We start from the raw sequence: 20,655 nt of genomic DNA, 5'->3' as shown, positions 1-20,655 counted from the left end.
CAAAAATATACCATGAATCAGTTGAGAAGCACCAGTTAACCCCTGGTTGCCCAGAGAGTGGTCTGGAGACCAGAGGCTTCTATCCCCATCCATGGAGAGCTTTCACAGATGCGGATGCTCAGGCCCCTCCACCAACCTTCTGAATCAGGGAACTTTGTCCCCAGTGAGTTAGAGTGTAGGAAACACTGGGCCTGGCCCTTTCAGCACTAGACAGATTAAATTATTAGGAAGTGCTGCCTCCATATTGGTTCCTGTTCAGCTTCATTATATCTGAGGTCAGGGAAACTCTTCCATGTGACAACACCTTAGAGTTCAAAAACTTATTTTATAAATAATTGTCAAGTGTCATCTGTTTTTTGTCAGCTGCTGGGCTGCACTACAGCCTCGAGGACCTTGGAGTTCAGTAAAGGAGGTGGCACAGAACACTGCACTGCCCCCCTGGTGAGGCCACTGTGTAGAGGTAGATGCAGCGTGGGGGCGTCTCCAGCAGGGAGGTGGTTTGTACCTGCCAGGAGGACGGAGTAATCTAGGAACCGTGTCTCGTTATGGAGCATGGGACCTGGTCTTTCAGGGCAGGTGGAATTGGGTCTGCCCAGGTGGCACGGGGAGGCCAGGTGGGGTAGGATGGTAGGAGGGTTTGAGGCAGGCAGGTTTCAACTGCAGTTTTCTCACTTAACCTTCAAATGTGGAGAGACTTCGTACAACTCATTTTCTCATGGGCTTTGGAAATCATCGCAGTCATGAAAACCTGAAAGTGTCAGTGCTCACGTTTAGACTGGTCTTCCTTTGTCCCCTTTATCATCGTCTGTATTCTATAACCTATTCAGTGAAAACGGCACTCTTTAAAGGGTGCACCTCTCATTGTAAGAACATGACCGTGTAGTCATCTTTTTTAAAAATCTGGTCACATGAGTCAAAAATAGAAAGGGAAACAATGACAGGTATCCTGGTGGCCTAGTTCCCCTCGTGCCGTTGCTGTCTGCATTGCACATGCAGGTACGACCACTTTCATTGAACTGAAGTACACTAAGCAAGAAAAATGCAAATTCTGTGTTGAAACTCCCCTACCAGAATACCTTTTAAATAGACTAATGCTGTATTAGTCTGGGCCTTGTCAGGAGAGAGAAACCGCACAGTAATTTGAAGTTCAGTATAAGAATCATTATAGATATTGGTCTCCCGATTTGCTTATGGACAGGGTGTTGTGCTGCATACCCCCTAATGATGCAGATTTCCCTCCCAAAATTCTTAGTGGAGGCCCTGGCAGGCTTTGAAAGGTTAGGGTCTCTCACTAAGATGCTGAAACTGGCCTGCTACCTGGGATTCTCCTGCCTCAACCTCCTGAGTCACTGAGATTAATGACACACCCTCTGTACCAGCTGCTAATTAGTAGAACGAAGTCAATCAGTTGCTGTGTTCCTCCTGATAGAAGTACATACACTATCTGCAAAGTAATCTTGCCAAGAAATTAAACCTGGATATCCTGAAGACTGTATGGATTCAACTTGCCATGATTGCAGCCATCTTGAGTTGTAACTACTGTGATTTTAACCCCTGAGTAACCCTAGTTGGTTTCCTCTGCTTAGTTTTCCAGCACACTGTAAATAGACAAAACCATTAAAGTAGAATGTAGAGCTTTGTGATCAGACCCTGGCCCCAAGAATGTACCTGACTGATACCAGCTTGAGATAAACCAGTTATATCTGGACTTCAGTGAAGTCACTTTTGTCCTGACCACTTCATAAGCCTCTGTCTTCTGATCCAAATCATGGGACTCTGGTTTTGCTGTTGCCCACAACCATGATTCTGTAAATTGTACTCTACAATTTTTTTGGGGGGGGAAGAATCATCATAACAGGAAAGTGGCGTCATGGAGGGCTGGCTAGTAAGAAGTAAAGAAAACTCTACAAGCATAGGAATAACAGAGAGGGCAGCTACCACTCTCAGGGCTGAACAGCCTAGACAAGACATACCCATGGCTCATGGATTGGCAGAAAAGCCACACTGGTAGAACTTGCTGGAATTCTGTCCTCTAGGGTAAGTGGGAAAGCTTCAAGGGGAGACGTCTGAAGGAGGTTCCGGGGTACTGCCGCATGCTGCCAGAGCCTGGAACTGGGAGAGAAGCCCACATGGAGGGAGCCAGAACCAGGAAGCAAACCCTCTCCTCCTGTGGTGTTTCCCATTCCCTCCTAAAAGCTTAACCTGTGCCAGTTGACAAAGGAAAATGATTTAAATGCCCAGACACATTTTCACCAAGCTAGCAGAAAGGGTGAGTTGAGAGCCAAGAAGCACAGCAACAAGTACAAATGGTGAGATCCTAAGTGACACTCACTAGGAAGACATGTCTGCTGTCAGCAAGATGATACAGCGCATGTAAAGCCAAGTGTTAGCGATTTGGGTGTTATTCTTACCACTTTCTGTTTTCTCTTTTCACTAAGAATTGACTGAATTTTTTTTTTGTCATTATTAGTAAAAGCATCAGGTATATAGATAAACGTTAATGTGCTGCAAGAAGTGCCTATTGAATAAAACCTGGAGTTCAGTAGAAGCTCTGACACAGGAGTGTAGAGAAAGCAAAGTTGTCTAATACCATCTTCACACCTTCAGATACACCATGAATCACATCTTCCTAAAGACTGGCAAGTGCCTCCTACTCACACCAAAAGGAGTGGCTCCCTTGCTGGTCCACACTGTTGTCCTGGGACCATCCTCTACTACCACCCTGCACTCCCTTGACTTTGCTTTGCTAGATCATGTCTTCTTAGTGTCCACAGACCTCCACTTTCTTGACTTGGTTGAAGCACATTTTCCAACAGAAATTTGGAATTCCTGAGAAAGGCATGGGAGGTAAATCGTTTTGTGATCTTGTGTGTGTAAAGTGTCTTTGTTCTATTTTGATATTTGATTGATAGTTTGGTCAGTTATGAAAGTCTACGTCGAGGTGTGAATGTGGCTCAGTAGTAGAGCGTTTGCCCAGCATGTGTGAGGCCCTGAGTTCAATCACCAGCACTGCAACACAACAAGAAAAAATCAGGGTTGGAAATAATTTTCTTCCAGAATTTTGAGGTCATCTCACATTGTCTACTTCCATTTATAGGCATGAAGCCCTTCTGACTGCCCTTCCTCTCTTGCAACTTGTTTTCTCTCTGAGAGCTGTAAGGACTTTCTCCTCCTTTTCACTATTCTGAAGTAGACTGAGCAGACCTGGAGTGACTCTGTTTCATCCATGTCCTGAGCGCTTCCTTGGTATTCTTTTTGCTGTGGGATGTTTCTGTTTTTAGATGTCCAACCTTCTTGTACTGATAGATATTATAGTTTTCTTAACTTTTCTGTTTCTGCCTTTGTCTTTTTCTTTCTTTTCTAGGAGATTTCTCAACTTTTCATTTTGACTTTTTATTCAGAAAAAAATTGTTCTGTACTGGGCACAATGGCACACGCCTGTAATCCTAGCAACTCAGGAGGCTGAGGCAGGAGAATCGCAAATTCAAGACCCTAAGCCACTTAGTGAGACCTTATCTCAAAATAATAAAAAGGGCTGGGGATGTGGCTCAGAGGTTCAGTGCCCCTAGATTCAAATCAATCAAAAAAATTTGTTTTGCGATCATTAAAATATTTTTGTTTTTCTTCGATTATTTCTTTCTAGAGCATCCTGTTCTTATTTTATGAGTGCACTATCCTCTCTTTTCTGTCTGGGAATATTAATGAGAGGTTTTATTTTTTCCTTGAACTTTTCAATTTGGCACGATCTTCGGTTTTTTCTGTTGATTTTGGTTTGCCTGTTGTCTTTTTTTACATGTCTGGTGAATCCTTTGTACTCAATTTTAAGAACAGGGCTCTCAATTTCTTAACTAGTGTGCAGAAAATAAGGTATTGCAGGTGTGTGAAGATAGATAGCATCAGTCTTCCAATAGCTGGGGCAGCACCTGGAGAGTCTGAGCCCGTCTGGGCTCGGGGCCTGTTTACCTGGAGTAAATTCCATTTCCCACTTGTGTTGTAACCTGGAAAAGCCTGGAGCCCACAGGCCATGCTTGCTGACCACGGCTTTCACTGTTTCATGATCACACTGGCCTGTTTTCCTGGGACAGATCAACGTCAGTACGGTCAGGTCTGTACTCTTAGATTGATGGAATCCTCCAGGAGAGTCTTGGGCTTTCTCGCTTAGGATCCTGGTTTTGCTGTCAGCATTTTAGGAGCTGAGTTGGTGAGGGCTGGTGGTTCAGCAGGTGACTAGTTCTCTCAGCTCTGTTTGGTGCAACACGCCTTCCTGCACATGTGCCTGGTGCCCCTCTCAGGAGACCCTCAGAGGGTCTTTTCTTCCACCACAGCTGGAGGGAGCCTTACTAAACTCTGCACAGGGAGCTGAGAAGATACAAGGAGGGACGATCTGGGCATTCAGCTATTCTGGAAACTTTGGTCCTCCTCCCCTCTGTCCCATGGCTCCCTGGTCTGAGGGTTCCTAAGCCTGCTGGTCTGTGGGTCCATTCTGTGTGTGGTCTTTGCACACTGCCAAACTGAGATATGCATCCTAGGTGTTTCACGTCAGATGCTCTTGTCTGTTTCTAGTTTAGGAAGTTTTGTTAATATGGTTTCCTGCTCTCTTTGTATTCTTTTTACCAGAAGTCTAATTCTTGATTGACTTTGTTGAAGAGTTCTGAATGCAAGGGTGAGTTTAAATACTGGTTTCCAGATGTTCTCCACGTTAGCAGTTGCTGTGAGATGTTTTACTTCTCTTTAGAAAGCATAGTTACTTGATAGCAGTTAACATGTGCCATTGCTGAGATTTAACATAGTTGTAATTCCTGTCAATATTATGTTTCAAAGTTACTTTAAAGTTTTCACTTAAATATGTATTTTAAAAACCATAAAGAGTCTTAATAAAGAATATAGGGAATATCTTTTAGACCTTGGGTAAACTCTTAAACAAGACTTGAAAGTGTTGACTTTAAAAGATTGTTCTTCAAATTGTCCATCACCTTTACAAAAGCTAAAGTCTATCAAAGGATGAATATCAAGACTATAGTTGGGCTAGGTAGTGTAATTCCAATGACTCTGGAGGCTGAGGCAGGAAGACTTTTAGTTTGAGGCCAGCCTCAGCAACTTAGCAAGGCTCTAAGCAACTTAGTGAGACCTTGTCTCAAAATTTAAAAAAATAAATAAAATGGACAGGGGATGTGGCTCAGTGGTAAAGGGCCCTTAGGTTCAATCTACAGAACCAAAAAAAAAAAAAAAAGTTTCAAGAATATATAAAGAACTTTTTTTTTTTTTTTTTTTTTTTTAAGGTGCTGGGGATCAAACCCAGGGCCTTGTGCTTGCAAGGCAAGTACTCTACCGACTGAGTTATCTCCCCAGCCCTATAAAGAACTTTTGATATGAGAAGGATGGCTGCAGATGTCGCTCAGGGGTCAAGTGCTTGTCTAGTATGCATGAGACCCTACATTCCACCCCCAGGGCCTCAAAAAGAGAGACAGAAAGATTCACAGAAGAGGAAACATGTGCCACAAACACACACAGTGACATTCAGCACCTGAAGTGTAGATTGGCAGTCCCAGTGAGATGCCACAGTCACATTTGGGGGCCAACCTGAGAGTGATGGTTCAGGCATCGAAGAGTGTGTGGATCCACAGTGGAGATGAGGCTGTCGGCTGCTCTAGCTGTGGAGAGTGTTTATCATCATCTTCTGCTTTGGAGGAAAATGCAACCCAATTCCATTCCCCGGTGCATCCAAGGGAAGTTCTTTTACAGAGTACAAAAGGAGATGTGTATATAATAGTTACAGCAACACATGTTCACACCATTAAGAACCTGGTAACATCCTCAGAGACCCTCCGTAGGAAAGTGGAATGTGACACAGCAGAATCAGGGGATATGCTTAAAATATAAAATTAGAATAACTTGGGGCTGGGGATATAACTCAGATTTTAGAGTGCTTGCCTCGCATGTACGAGGCCCTGGGTTCAATTCTCGCACCAAAACAACAACAACTACAAAGAATAATTTAAAAACACATTTCTTGTGAATGAACAAATGAAGCAAGAAATTCAGCACAGGATTTGGATTAAAAGTTACTTCAGATGATAGAAGCAGATTAATGGGTAATTTGGGAAGGACCATTTGGTTAAAGCAGATTATTGTCAACACTAAGCTTTTGCTTTGGGTAGTGGGCTTGTGGGATCCTTGTAACATTGTTGAAAATAATTAATTGGATAAATAAATGCACAAATAATAAGCCTAGAGGGACTTGAATTTCCAAATGAAATAGATTCATGATCACATGAATCTTCTTAATTCTTTGGTTGTCTGTTTTGCCTTTTTTTTTTTTTTTTTAAAAAGAAGCAGCATCTTTTTTTTTTTTTTTTTTTTTTGCGGTGCTAGGGATTGAACCCAGGGCCTTGTGCTTGCAAGGCAAGCACTCTACCAACTGAGCTATATCCCCAGCCCAAGAAGCAGCATCTTGAACATTGGTACCAATGTTTTATAGTTGAACATTGTAAAAATATATTGACTTAAAGTTAATAAACTAAATTTTCTGAGTAGAGGTGCAAAGCCAATATGTATCATATACTTTATAGAATATTTAATGCATAAATATTTATAGTTATTTGTTTTTATCGTATAAATTTTACATTTTTCTCCTTTTTTTAGGACAAAGTTAAACTATAATCCTCCAAAAGATGATGGATCCACTTACAAGATTGAACTCGAAGGGATATCGGTGATGGTTATGAGGGAGATCCTGGATTACATCTTCAGTGGGCAGGTATGATGGGACACAGGGGAGGAGGCCCAGAGGCTTCTTGAGCTCACCGTGGCCCAGTGACCCTGTCTTTGTCTTCCTTTGATGTGGGCTTTGAGTGGTATCTCCTTGTGGGGGTGCCCCAGGCTGGTCTCCTTTGCCACCTGCTCCTGAACCAGCAACCAACCATGGACCCAGCCCAAGTCTGTGTTTGCCACATGGAGCCCACACTGCAGGAGATGTGGGGGACCCCGTGGGTCCTCGCTGCTGCCCTCAATGTCTTGTTTCTGTGTCTTGAATCCAGTCTTGCTCCTGCCCACGCTGTCAGGGAATGGGTTCTGTCCCCACAGCAGGGATAGGAGCTTCCTCGGACAGTAGGCTCTTTTCGTAGAAGTGAATAGCTCCTTACAGGCCATTCCCAAGACAGAAGGTTGACACAAATGACAGACACCCTTACAGTGGTGATCCCTGGCCCCGGGGCCTCAGCAGCACCCCATCCCTGCCTCACGCAGCCTTACTCCCTGATTGCCCTCTGGGGGTTTAGTGATGCCCAGGGAAGAAATGACCGGTGACTAGACGTCTTGCTTTTCCTTTGCTCTCTTCCCATCCAGCCCCACAGTGTGATTTCAAGTCTAGCTTGGGGGTGAGTCGGGGCTGGTCTCAGCAGGAAGTCAGGGTGCTCACACTGACGGGAGAGGGCATTTTGCGGTCTTCCTCTCTGAGGTCTGCCCTCTCTCCCTGGCTCCTCTGCCGCTGCTGCTGTTGCACTCTTCCTCTCTGTAAGGAAGCGGATTGCTGCTTTTTCTAAGCACATTCGCCCTCTCCAGAGCCGCACTCAGGACTCTCATCCTGAAGGTGTGTGGTGTGGTTCCATGTCATTCCCTCCTCCTCTTTTTACAAACATAGGCCGCAGGCGTGTATGAGTGTGAACAGACAAAGTAACTTGGGGTCAGCCCCTAAAATCCCAAGAGACCGTAGCACTACAGAGAAGGCCTGTGGCCAGCCCCCCAGTGGCTTTAGAGTCAGTGTCACACACCACAGGCCAGGGAGAGCGTGCATGCTTAGGGTTGGATCCCAAACTTGAGACTGTATTTGCAGACTGATTTCTGTGGTTTGTTCCCATTTTAAATGTAAAGCCATGGTTGCAGTATAAATTATAACAAACTCCTGAATTGGCAGTTTAGTTTTATTGAGATGTCACGTAGTGTTTTTTTCACATGCCTGTATTTGAATAGCTCTCTGCTGTCTTGTAGGTGAACTTGAGATGTTATGTAAAGGGGACATTTCTCTTACCTATGGCCTGCTCAGTGCACTGCTTGCTGCAGTTTTGTGCTCAGTTTCTAAAGCAATTTGCAATCATACATTTTGTTTGTGGTCTAAAAAGTGTAGAACAAGGTGAAAGTGTTTCTTACTGTACTCTCTGAATTCTTTCCTTTATATTTCTGAACAGAGGGAAGCACCCACGCTTGGGGAATTCACTTGTGATTGTGGCAGTATTTTAGTGGCCCATATCTCTACACTGCTTTGTTCATGAAGAAACTGATGTGCATAGAGAAAGAAGCATCAATTAGGAAATTGAGTAAAACAAAGGAAAAGTAAACATTAATAATGAGGGAAGAAAACCCTTACACTAGGAATTTATTCTAAAAGGTAGTTTTAAGGCCGGATTGCTTCAGTTGCTTCCTGTGGTATTTTGGTATTCAGAATGGGGCTGCCAAGGTGGTAGAAAGTCTCCTCCAGGGTTTGCATTCAGCTGGGTACACGACTTGGCAGAAAAGAAAACTCAATGCAGTCAGAGGCAAGGACTTCAGCCTCTCTGGTGCTGGGATTTAAAGAAAGCACCTCTGTTCCCCACAGGAGGCGGAATGCCGTGTCCTAAGCATTCCACTCCAAAGCTTCCTCTGGGCTACAGGAGTGAGACAGTCTTCACCTTGGCAGGGTTGGGGAGTTCACCCAGGCACAGCAGGGGATGACAGGAGGTGGAAACACGCACACATCTGCTGATGTTGGTACACAGGTGAACTCTTGGTTGAGGTGTATGACATCACAAATATCCACACATTTTTGGCCCACAGAAGTGAAACTTCACGTGCTTTAGCTCATAGCTCAGTGGTTGGGTTTTAAATACCTACATTTGGATATCAAGTGCTGTGATCCTCTTACAGATCAGACTAAACGAAGACACAATCCAGGACGTTGTGCAGGCAGCAGACTTGCTGCTGCTGACGGACCTGAAGACCCTGTGCTGTGAGTTCCTAGAAGGCTGCATCGCTGCCGAGAACTGCATCGGCATCCGTGACTTCGCCCTGCACTACTGCCTGCACCATGTCCATTACCTCGCTACTGAGTACCTGGAGACTCACTTCCGGGACGTCAGCAGCACAGAAGAGTTCCTGGAACTGAGTCCTCAGAAGCTCAAAGAAGTGATTTCTCTTGAGAAGTTGAACGTGGGCAATGAAAGATACGTGTTTGAAGCAGTGATTCGGTGGATAGCGCATGACACAGAAATAAGAAAGGTACCTGTCATTAAGAGCATGGTCTCAGGTTGCCTTTTGATGTGCTTTTAATCCAAATTGTAGTTGTTTTGTCTTTCTTTTTCAACTTGAAAGACTTACCAAGTTGTGACCTAAAAGGTATCTGTAAAACACCTTCCATCTCTTATTAAAGTGGTCGGTCTTTCAGACCAGTCTGTTTCAGCGAGAAGTGGACCTGGGAGGAAACGTAACACCTGTCCTATGTTGCTTTTAAAGGCAAAGTGCACTCGGAGCCTAAGCTGGAACTTGCAGAGCTACCGCATCTCCCCTGTGCCCTCTGCATCCCTCTTGCCTGCTGTGTTTCTGGGCTTACGTGCCCCACCAGGTGCCATCAGCAGGCACGTGGAGTCCAGCAGGGCCGTGGATGTGCCTCAAGTAGCTCAGTGGGGCTCTCCCTGGAGTGATTGGCATCACGTGGGGAGAAAGCAGGCAGGCTCTGGAGTTCATGGAACCCTGCGGTTCCACACACAGGGAAGGTTCTGGGAGCGACAACTTGGGAAAGAGGGTCCTAGAGAGTATCAGTGTTTAGATCCAAACTGGGAACACATGGGGGAGGGAACAAAAGCACAGGACCTCATTTCCAGTCTGCTCTTTATAAATAAAAAACTAGCTCCAATTACTCGTTTTAATAAAATAAGAAATGTATTAGGTCAATTTTAGAGAATGGATTTCAAAAGTGTACAATTGCACTGTTAATTGTTCTTGGAAACTGTTGACCTAAGTTTTAAGGATTATCTTACAATTTTTTAAATGCTTTAAACCTATGAGTGTGTATATTGAAAAACGTGTAGTCTTTTGTTAGTTTTAATTAGGACACAGAGTGTTCTTTTTTCCCATGCTAGATAAATTAGGAGGAAGGTAGAAAAGTCTCTGCTTGTCCTGCTCACAGAGACCACCACAGGAGAGACTACTTTTCTCCAGCTTCTGCTGGAACCTCTTCTTGCCTCCAAGGGATGAGAACGCTTAAGGTGACTGGTTGCTAGGGAAACAAGGAAGTTCTTTGTCCTTTGGTTAATCTGAACTTGATGCCATAAAGATTCTTGACTTTTATTAGTCAGAGTACAGAAGAGTATACCTTCACATGATTACTTACAACCCAAGAAAAATCTCCAAAATATACCAGTTAATGAACAGTCGTTCACAGTGTTTCTCTTACAGATGTGGGTGCAGTAGTTGGTTCAGCGTAGAGCAGCAGAAGCCTATAATTCATCTTATGCATGTTAGCTATTTTTGAACAGTGATAGTACTCCAGGGATGATTCTAGAGTACTCAGAATTTTTTTTAACTTGGTTTTTTCTGTATTTTTCTTAGAATACTAATGTTGATACATAATCTAACTTTAACATATCATGATATTATCATATATAATGCCTTTGTAAATGTGATTTAACTTCCAGCACATCCAAATATGTTGCTATAAAGCAAATGGTAGCCCTTTTTACTCTATTTACTTATTGGAAGGGTACCCTGTGGATGTAAAAAAAAAAAAACTGCTGCTTGAAACTGCACCGATACTGAAGTGTAAACATGGAACGATGGTTTTAAAATTTTTAACTTTTATTCCCAAGGCTGTGGGAAGCAGGAAGGAAAGGGGTGAGCATGCATTCAAGCCACCCTGGCCCTGACACCTTGCTTGTTAGTGGCAAGACTGTGACAGGTTGGAGGATATGTGGCGGAACCCTACTGCTCTCCCAGGCTAATCCCACCCCTTCTCTCCCTCTGCAGGTCCACATGAAGGACGTCATGTCAGCACTCTGGGTTTCAGGGTTGGACTCTAGTTATTTACGGGAACAGATGCTGAATGAACCATTAGTACGAGAAATCGTCAAAGAGTGCAGCAACATACCGCTCAGCCAGCCGCAGCAGGGAGAGGCGATGCTGGCCAACTTTAAGCCCCGGGGTTACTCCGAGTGCATCGTGACCGTGGGCGGGGAGGAAAGAGTGTAAGTTTGGGCGAGAGCCATTGAAAGGCAGGTTAAAGGGACAAATAGTTCTACATAAACAAGAATTCAGAATATTTTTCAGTTTCTAAAGCATAATAGCAATTGATGGTTTAATGTTTTAAACATTCTTTAGAGCACAAGAGCTAGTAATGGTTATAAAACATTAACTGCTAATCAATTATTTATTTCCTTAGTTCCCGGAAACCAACAGCCTCGATGCGATGCATGTGTCCTCTCTACGACCCTAACAGGCAGCTTTGGATCGAACTGGCACCTTTGAGCATGCCAAGAATTAACCATGGAGTTCTCTCAGCAGGTAACATTCTGTGGTCGGTTTTAGTTGGAGGCAGGACCACTGATACCTAATTTCAGGGTGGTGTGGAATGCCTAAAAACCTTTTAAGATGTAAGGTTATCGACTCTGCCTGACGACATTGTCAGTGCAGGTCCAGCTTTCAAGACCGTGGTTGAGAGAGGAGCATCTGTGTCAGTCCTCATTGTTTCCAAGTCTCCACACACAGTCACCTGGTGGTGGAGGACTGGCTAGGTGGTGTCACCAAGAGAAGAGCCCACCTGATTAGCTGCGCAGCCATCTGTGGTCCCAGCATTTCCTTGAGCCGTATATGGCCGTCTTCAGAGTTCATGCTGTCAGGAATTCTTATGAGACTTTAGAATATATTGCTTAAATTAGCCTTGGCTCAAAGTTATTTTACTGTAGAAAGTGTGTTTTATTTGATGTCTACAGTTCTGAAAACTGTTGCACACTCTTCAAAGCTCCTACTTCAGGAGATGGCAGGAAGGATTGAGCTTGCTGCCCTGCCGTGCTTGGCTGCCTTTCTCTTCTCCTCAGTCCTGAGTTCACCTGCAGGTGCCACTTCACATCATTCTAGGGGTCACCGGCCGTCCTCCTGGATTTATTACTTGTTTCTGCTTGCCCACTAACTTTACCTTTAAAATATTTAAAGCTATGCCATACCGTGCCATAAAAATGGTTATAGTTACACGATTTTATAGAAATCGTTTTATGACTCTCAAAATTTTAGGAGTTATTGTCAACAATAAAGAGTTGGACAGAGTAGTTCAGTGGACAGATGAGGGTCTAGTTTTCCTGCTTTCCCAGAAGTAGCTCCCTCAGATCCTTCCCACGGTGGGCAGCACCCACACACCCCATCACAGAGTTTCCTGGACCACGGGGTTCTGAAGACTTTCTGGATGGGTTGGTATTTCAGACACTAAACAGTGAAAAGAGTGTTTATATGGTTGTATTGACTGAAGCTAAAATGATGAATAGTTCCTTTCTCTTGCCCCAGTCTACTCTATTTTTCTTCTTTTAACTTTTTTTGAAAAATTGCTTTTGACTGTTGTTCATCACTCACTTTTTCTTCTCTACTAGTTTGGAAGTTATATTCTTTTTTACATTTCTTTGTACATTAGATATTACAGCCTGTGTCCTAAATTATCAGAGTGTCAAGTATGCTTATTTGCCTTCAAGGTATTACTCATTTTTATGTTCCACTGCCTTACAGTATTAAAATACATGATTATTAATAGATGTATACATAATATATATATGTTTTTGGATGGATGACTGGACAGATAGAAAGTTTACTTTGTTCTTCCTTCCTTCTAATGCACCAGACTTTACACTTAGAATCATTTTCCTTCTCTCTGACATTCGTCCTTTTGAATTTCCTTGACAGTAGGTATTTTAATGGAGAACTCTCAGCTGTATTTTCTGCAAATATCATTATTTTGCCTTTGTTCTTAAAGAATTTTTTTGCTGGGTATAGAATTTTAGGTTGATAATATTTTTCAGCACATTTGAAGATGTCTTTCTCTGATTTCTGCTTTCATTTTTAAGTTAGTTGTTAGTCTAAAAATCTTTTCTTCTCTGTCTTCCCAGAATTGCTCTTCTTTGCCTTGTCTTTTTTCTTTTTTCTGCCATTTCATTGGTGTGTGTGTGTGTGTGTGTGTGTGTGTGTGTGTGTGTCTATCTATATATATTGTTTTAACTTAAAACTGTATCACATTTGGAAATTGTTGGCCCTTTTGACTCCATAGCTTGACTTTTCATCAGTTCTTGAAAATTTTTATCCATTTTATCTACACATTACCTCTCCTCCATTCTCCGTTCTCCCTCTGCTCTTGGAAGTCACATTAAACACTGCACAACCTTTTAACTCCATCTTCTACCTCCTGTCTTCTTTTTGTTAGTTTCCATCTTTTCATCTCTCCTGTAGCCTTCTTGATGATTGCATTTGATTTGTCTTTGTGCATCACATTTTCTCCTTAACACTGATGAATCTATTAACCCATCCTTTGTTTGATTTCTAGAATTTCTCTTCCAATCTTTTTGAAATCTGCTATCATCTCTTTTTCTTTTTTAAAAGATCTGATCTTATGTATTTGTTACTTTAAAAATTCTTTTTTCTGACTGGACTCAGACCTAGAATCAGAAGCTCTCAGAGAAGACAGCCCGCGTCTCTTGGCAGTCTCTCCCTGGTGTTTTTCTTTGACTTTCATTCTCTTGGCCAGAGGTTTGGCATATTCTGCTGCCTCTTCCTTATTCTTCATAGTACGCCGTTTCTTCAGGGCAGTACACCTGTGCTTATGTTGCAGGACACGTGCAGTAATGAGAAGCTGAATCTTTGGTGCTTCAGTCCTGAGTTTTTGCCTTCCTCAAGTAAGAGGTTTTTGACAGCATATTGGCAGACATCACCTTCCTTAGAGAGCTTGAAAAATTTACGTGTTCTGCTAGTTCTTTTGGGTCCCAGTTGACGAAGCACAGTAGTATCCGAAAGTCCAGGAATCTCCTTCACTCCTTTTCTTTCAGTAACCAAGTTGAAAACGCTCACATTGGCATCCATGATACAACCTTGAACCGATTTGGACTTTCTCTCCAGTTTGCCTTGGTCCGTAACCCGACTGCCCCTTACTCAGTAGCAGGTGAACACGGCCATGGGTCAAGACGTGTGCTTCATGGGCAAACCTTGTTTGTCATTCCCACCACGAGTTCAAACCACCTAACCCTTCCATTCTTCACCCATAGTGTCAGCAGCAACTTTTGTGGCTGTATGCTTCTCATAAAAAGCATGGGGTTCGCATTCATGTTCCACTTCAATGAGTTTCTGGCAGCCAGTGGCTGGGAAGGAGATATTGAGTGTCCTCTTGGTACAACTGATCACCTACCTGAAAGCTGCTGTCATTTCTATAGTTCCGTGTTTCCTAGAGTTATCTTCAAATGTTCTTTTATTTTTGAAGCATGGTAAGCATTGTCATTTTATCAAATATTGGATTTCAGTACTCCAGTATTTGAAATCCATACAAGACTGCTTCCCATCTTTTGCTTCTGCTGCTTTTGTTTTTTGTAAAACCAAATTTCTGGTATGTCTGAATATCTTTGAATGCTGATATTTTTATTAATAATTATTTGTATGAATACTTGACACCTTAAAATTTTAGAATGCTAACAGTGTAAGGCTTAGGTCAAAGGACTTCCTTCTATGGAAGTTTTGCATTCGATTCTGCTTGTTGCCTAAGAACACCACTGATTTGGTATTAGTGTAAATTGAGTTCACGGCTGGAGGTTTCCTAGGCAAGCAAGGAGGTGTAAATCTGAGCACTAATTCTGACTGGCCTGCATCCTGAGAGTGTAGAACTTTGAAGAGGATTTCTTGCCAGAAGCCAGATCTTCTGTGGGCCTGGGGCTTAGATTTCTGTCTTTTCATCCCCAGGACAAAAGTACAAATTATTTGGCAGGAAATGCCTTAGAAGCAAATCGGTTCTATGCCTGGTAACCACTCTAGAGGGTCTGCTTTTTCCTTCAGTTTTTCCTTTTTGTTTTGTTGACTTCTCTTCTTCTACGGTTATTTTTTCAGTGTTTTATCCAGCAATGTAGATTTTTTTTGCAGAATATCTAATCCACCTTTACATAAAATAAGTTCAGTAGTTACTCTTGAGTCCTGTTTGGATGTAGAGTGCACACCAGCGCTCGGCTCTGCGTGCCCCTGGGCTGTTGAGGACAGGTGTGGGCCTGTGGGTCACAAGTTACTTGAGAGGCGGAGCTGGAAGAGATAGATGAACTGAGGAGATCTGGAGCTGCCTGGGGACAGAGATGGTGCCCGCCTGCCTTCTCCCCATAGGGGCGGGAGTCCCCTCAGACACCAGTGAGTAAAGCAGAGTGGTCAGAAGGACTCAAAATTTGGCTCTGTCACCAAGGGGCAAATGACATGTGACAAAGGTCCCGAGTCCAAGGACAAAGTGGTGTTGGCTGAAGAAGGTCTCCAGATGCTGCTCCACCCTGTGGAGCTTTATGTGATGAAGACTTGCATTTCAGGTGTCTTATGTCTCTCCTGTGGTTTTTGCAGAGGGATTTTTGTTTGTATTCGGGGGCCAAGATGAAAATAAGCAGACCCTGAGCTCAGGAGAAAAGTACGACCCAGATGCAAACACGTGGACTGCACTGCCACCCATGAATGAGGTACCCTCACCTGTTTCTTTGATATGTTCCTTTCTCCTTGGTACTTTGGCAGGTGTGGTATTCTAGGGGCTAGGAAGAGGAGAGGCAGCCCCGCCAGGCTCGCGCCTGCTTGCCCTGCCTCTGTCCTTCCTGCTCAGGCCTCACTGCTCTTGCCCTGGGCCTCTGTGTTGTTGGCCTCGCCTTGTCTGAACCTCCCTTGAGGCTGCCTGGCCTGCTTCTCGCCTCCCTCGGTCCTTCGCTGGCATCCCTGCTTCTTGGGGGCTTTCCCCCGCCTCCCTCTTGTCACGCAAGTGCCACCTTCTCACACCTGCGGGCTTTCCCAGTCCTTGTGGAGACTCTTGGATGGCTGGAAATTCCTTCTGCCCCATTTCACTTCCAGTGCTGGAACAGGACCCAGTACGTGGGGCACTGAGGCGGTGGCTGGGTGAATGAATGGTCAACCCCAGGGTTTCAGCCACTCCTAGGACCTCAGTAGCCCGCTCCTCCCCTCTGCCTTTCTTTTTTTTTTTTTTTTTTATTTTATTATTTTTTTTTATTGTAAACAAATGGGATACATGTTGTTTCTGTTTGTACATGGCGTAAAGGCATACCATTTGTGTAATCATAAATTTACATAGGGTGATGTTGTTTGATTCATTCTGTTATTTTTCTCTTCCCTCCCACCCCTCTTTTCCCTCTATACAGTCCTTTCCTTCCTCCATTCTTACCCCCCTCCCTAACCCTAACTCTAACCCTAACACTAACCCCTCCCCTCTGCCTTTCTATGGAGAGTCTGCACAGTTGTGGCTCTTCCTTGTCTTTCACTCCTCCACTCAGAAACCCACAGCCCATTGCTGTGCAAAAACAATGCTGTGGAACCCTTTATTATCTAAGGTGATACTCTTTTTCTTGCTGTGAGCTATTGTGAATTAAAAAGTAATGATCGTGCCAGTGAATTCACCACATTTTATTCCCTTGTTCTAAAAATGCCTGATTTGGGGTTGTTTGTTGTGCTGGAAGGCCGAGCTGCTAGTGAAGCCAGAAATACTGAAGAAGTGTTCAAAGTGGTTTTGAACGCAACCCTTCTTTGCTGGAACACCCCAATAAAACAACATCCCTAATTTGTATCAAATACCAAGTGATACCAAAGTATCAGCTTTTGCATACAAGATCCTTGATGTCTTTTCAGGCAAGACACAACTTTGGAATTGTGGAGATCGATGGCATGCTGTACATTCTCGGAGGGGAGGATGGTGAGAAAGAGCTGATTTCCATGGAGTGCTATGACATTTACTCTAAAACCTGGACGAAGCAACCTGATTTGACCATGGTTAGGAAGGTGAGAACAACAACTTGTGATAATTAGTCTGCTCATGAATTGGACTAAAGTTAATGTTTATTTCTTTAACATGCCTTTAATACAACTTGGAGTACTAACAGAATTAAAATTGGTAGAGTTCAGTCTTTATTGGTAGTTTGCCTTCTCTGTCAACAGCCGCATGCCCAGATAGGAAAGGGAGTGTGCCTGAGTGTGGACCCAGGGGCAGGGGGTCGCGCTGCTGTGGGCGGGTCTGTTGGGTGCCATGTGCGTGCACTAACCTAGGGAGCAGCGGGATCTCCCCGCCTGTCCTTATTCACCATTCAGGACGAGGGAGAAACATTAGTCAGTCTACAGGTGAATAACTACCTTTGCTTCCTGCAAAGTGAAAGCCAGTGGCTCACAGAGATGTTTAGCGCAAAGCCCTTCTTTATTTATAGTCCTCTTGTGGGTGGGGAGTTATCCATCAAGCCAAAGCTTCCTGTGTTGCCATAGGTATTTTACATCTTTAGGTACAGGGACACACTCTGTGCCCTTCCAGCTGAACTCTTTGGATAGGAATTAAGTGACTTTTTGTTCCATGAAATCTCTATCTTGGGATCTTCAAATTATTGGTGAAAGAATAGAGATCGGAGCTTCTTTTTTTTTTTTTCCTTTGCGGTATTGAGGGTTGAACCCAGGGCCTCATGCACACTAGGCGAGTGCTCTACCACTGAGCTAGACCGCGAACTTTGGAGAGCTTGTAGAAAGTAGGACTATTGCCCCAGTCCACATCAGATGCAGAGGCCTTCTCTGGGATTTACAGTATGTGTGTTCCCTTGCTCTTCTCATTTCTAAGTCCAGTCCATTGGAAAAGCACTGTAGTTTTACTGTTAGGAATCAAATTCTTTATGTGATAAATTGCTTGCTAGATGAATTATCTATTCATCTAGCTTTAATAATGAATGTTGCCTGTCCCTGCCATTTATTCTCTTTCAGATTGGCTGCTATGCAGCTATGAAAAAGAAAATCTATGCCATGGGTGGAGGATCGTATGGAAAACTGTTTGAATCTGTGGAATGCTATGACCCGAGGACCCAGCAATGGACCGCGATATGTCCACTGAAAGAGAGGAGGTGAGTGACTGTGAGCCTGGTCGTGCTAGCCCCCTTTCTGGTCTGAAGCCCGTACCCTAGCTCTTCTTCTTCTTTCAAAGTGACCTTTCATTTGACTGACACTTCCTAGAGAGGAAGGCCCTCAAGCGCGTGAAGTGCTGGCTGCTGCAGTTCCAGCAGGCCCTGGAGGAGCTGGGACTTGGTTCTTGAGCTGTGACTCATGCTGGCTGTGCTGTGTGGCCTTTCAGGTTTGGAGCAGTGGCCTGCGGAGTCGCCATGGAGCTGTACGTGTTTGGGGGAGTCAGAAGTCGTGAGGACATCCAGGGTGGCGAGATGGTCACCTGCAAGTCCGAGTTCTACCATGATGAGTTTAAAAGGTAATTGCAGACGGTGTCACGTAGCTTCTGCAGCTTTCACTTTACACTGTTAAAAGCATGTTTTAGCTTTGTTTATTTGATTTCAGGTTACTTCATGGAATTATCTCTTTAGGAGATATGATCATAGATATTTCAGTGACTTCAGAAGTATTGGTAACTCAGCAAAAACCATTGAAAACGTGTCTCTAAAATGTAGACCAGATCTTGACATTTGGTTGCTTAAAATAATTCACTGACTTCCAGTGGCTTTTAGGAAAAGATTTAAAGTCCTTAACTTGGCATAATTTACCTTTAGTGATATGGCGTTTGTCTGCTTTTTCTGCTACAGTCCAACCCAGATATTTCACATTGAACTGCCTTTGTTCCACAAAACATGTATGATTATTTCAGCTGTACTTTGTGTGTTGCTCCTTTTGCCTACAGTCTCCCTTCCTACTGTTTCATTCTGTCTGACCTTTTCCAAAACTATGCTTATGTCACTGCTTACGCAGCCTGGGGAAAGCTGCATCCCATTTTCCAGTCTGAACTGGGTCCCTCAGTCTGTGATTCCCCAAGTCTCCGTACACATCTCTCTGGGCTTATAACTACTAATCATAAACACCTTCAGGGCAAGGTCCTTCCTAGTCACTTTGCATCTTGGCTTCCAGCCTCGTGCCGGCCTCTGTCACAGTCCTTCAGATGTCAGTCATGTGGATGGAATGTGGCATCTGAGGTTCTTAGAGGTCTGGCAGATTGCCTTGGGCACCTTGTAGGGGACAGACTTCCTCCTTCCCCTCCTTCATATATCCTGTTGTAACCATGAAACTGCGGAACTCTTACTGCAGAGGTACCTTCAGATCCTGAGGGGACACTGCTGCGCTGAGTGTAGTCTCAGTCGTTACCAGAAGGGGGTGCCATAATACAGTGTTTCGTTTCATATTGTTTTAGACTACGGCAAACAGTGAACACATCCCAAATGTTAGAAATACCTCTAAATGCTACCTGATTTTTAATGTACTTTAAACTTAGGATATTTTCATAGCTTTTTTGTTTCCAATTGTAGGGGTAAACTGTCAGAAAACTGCATTAGACCAAGTGTGAGAGCGTTCAGAGGCATTTTTTAAGCGGGGCGGGCAGAGAACTGGAAAGCTGCACTGCCCCTTCCTGAATGTGCTGCTGAGGCTCGCTGCCCTGGTAGGGAGTGGTGTGTTAATTTCCTGCCCCAGACAGTTTCGAGAAAGTCCTCCAGTTATAAGCAGTAGCAATATGTTTGGTGTAAAGCTGTTTTATAAAGACTGAATTACTTTTCAGACAGTATGAAGCATAACTCCCACTTAGATTTTTACCACTTTCTGTCTCTGTTCTCATTGTGGAGTTTCTCATCCTACCACTTAATTTGCTAGAAAATGCTAGGACCTTTATAATTCTATCAGTCTGTTTCATGTTTGTAGTTGATGGACTTTATTATGTGCTTTAAGTTCATAGTTATTAAACATAAAAGTCTCACTCTTTCATTGCTATTTAAAAGCACTTTTAAATAGTATTCCTACCTCTTGGCTGGTACGGTGACCCACAACTGTAATCCCCGTGATTCAGGAGGCTGAGGCAGAAGGATAAGTTCAGGGTCAGCTTCAGCAACTTAGCAAAGCCCTAAACAACTTAGCAAAACCCTATCTCAAAATAAAAGATAAAAAAGGACTAGGGATGTGCCTCAGTGGTTAAGCACCTCTGGGTTTGATCCCTAGTACAAAAAAAAAAAAAATGTTTCTACATCTTCATCTTCCTTATTTCTAGGCTGTTAGGTTCATTTATAAACAGAATGAAGAGAGCTAAGTTCTCTCGTCAACATAGCATGTAGGATGCTTATATGTGATAGCGAGTGCCATGTGTCAGTCACTTAACTCTCTGGATTTCAGAGCAGCCCTCTGCGGTGGAGATTCTATAATTAGTCCTATTTCACATATGAGGAAACCAGAGCCCAGAGTGGTGATCGTGGCAGCTCTGAAATTCAAACTCAGGTATTCTGGCTCTCCAGTCCTCCTTTTCACCACCCCACTCTGTTAGCTTAAAGACTATAGGCTTTTTCTTAAATATCTACAAAAATAACATATAGGAGTCATTCATTTCTTAAAAGACCCAGTGTTCCATGCACGTTCTAATTGCATATTATGGAAACTATTGCCAGAGGAGCAATCTGTATTAGACTAGAGACCATTTAG

General features: G+C 43.6%; 1 protein-coding gene across 1 annotated transcript in view; it reads left to right on the top strand.

Annotated features, from left to right (window-relative positions):
* Positions 1–20,655, top strand: part of Gan (gigaxonin) — a 57,928-nt gene that overhangs the window by 22,092 nt on the left and 15,181 nt on the right. Inside the window, exons 2-9 of the mRNA XM_047530022.1 lie at positions 6,643–6,757; positions 8,899–9,249; positions 10,993–11,210; positions 11,405–11,526; positions 15,577–15,689; positions 16,858–17,007; positions 17,965–18,101; positions 18,329–18,457. Of these exons, the coding sequence (XP_047385978.1) occupies positions 6,643–6,757; positions 8,899–9,249; positions 10,993–11,210; positions 11,405–11,526; positions 15,577–15,689; positions 16,858–17,007; positions 17,965–18,101; positions 18,329–18,457 (1,335 nt within the window). The remainder of the gene's footprint in view (positions 1–6,642; positions 6,758–8,898; positions 9,250–10,992; positions 11,211–11,404; positions 11,527–15,576; positions 15,690–16,857; positions 17,008–17,964; positions 18,102–18,328; positions 18,458–20,655) is intronic.

This window comes from Sciurus carolinensis, chromosome 16, assembly GCF_902686445.1.
Source record: "Sciurus carolinensis chromosome 16, mSciCar1.2, whole genome shotgun sequence".
In the NCBI taxonomy this organism is placed as follows: Eukaryota; Metazoa; Chordata; class Mammalia; order Rodentia; family Sciuridae; genus Sciurus; species Sciurus carolinensis.
Note: the sequence above shows the minus strand (reverse complement) of the source record. Positions and strands in the feature narration are given on the sequence as shown.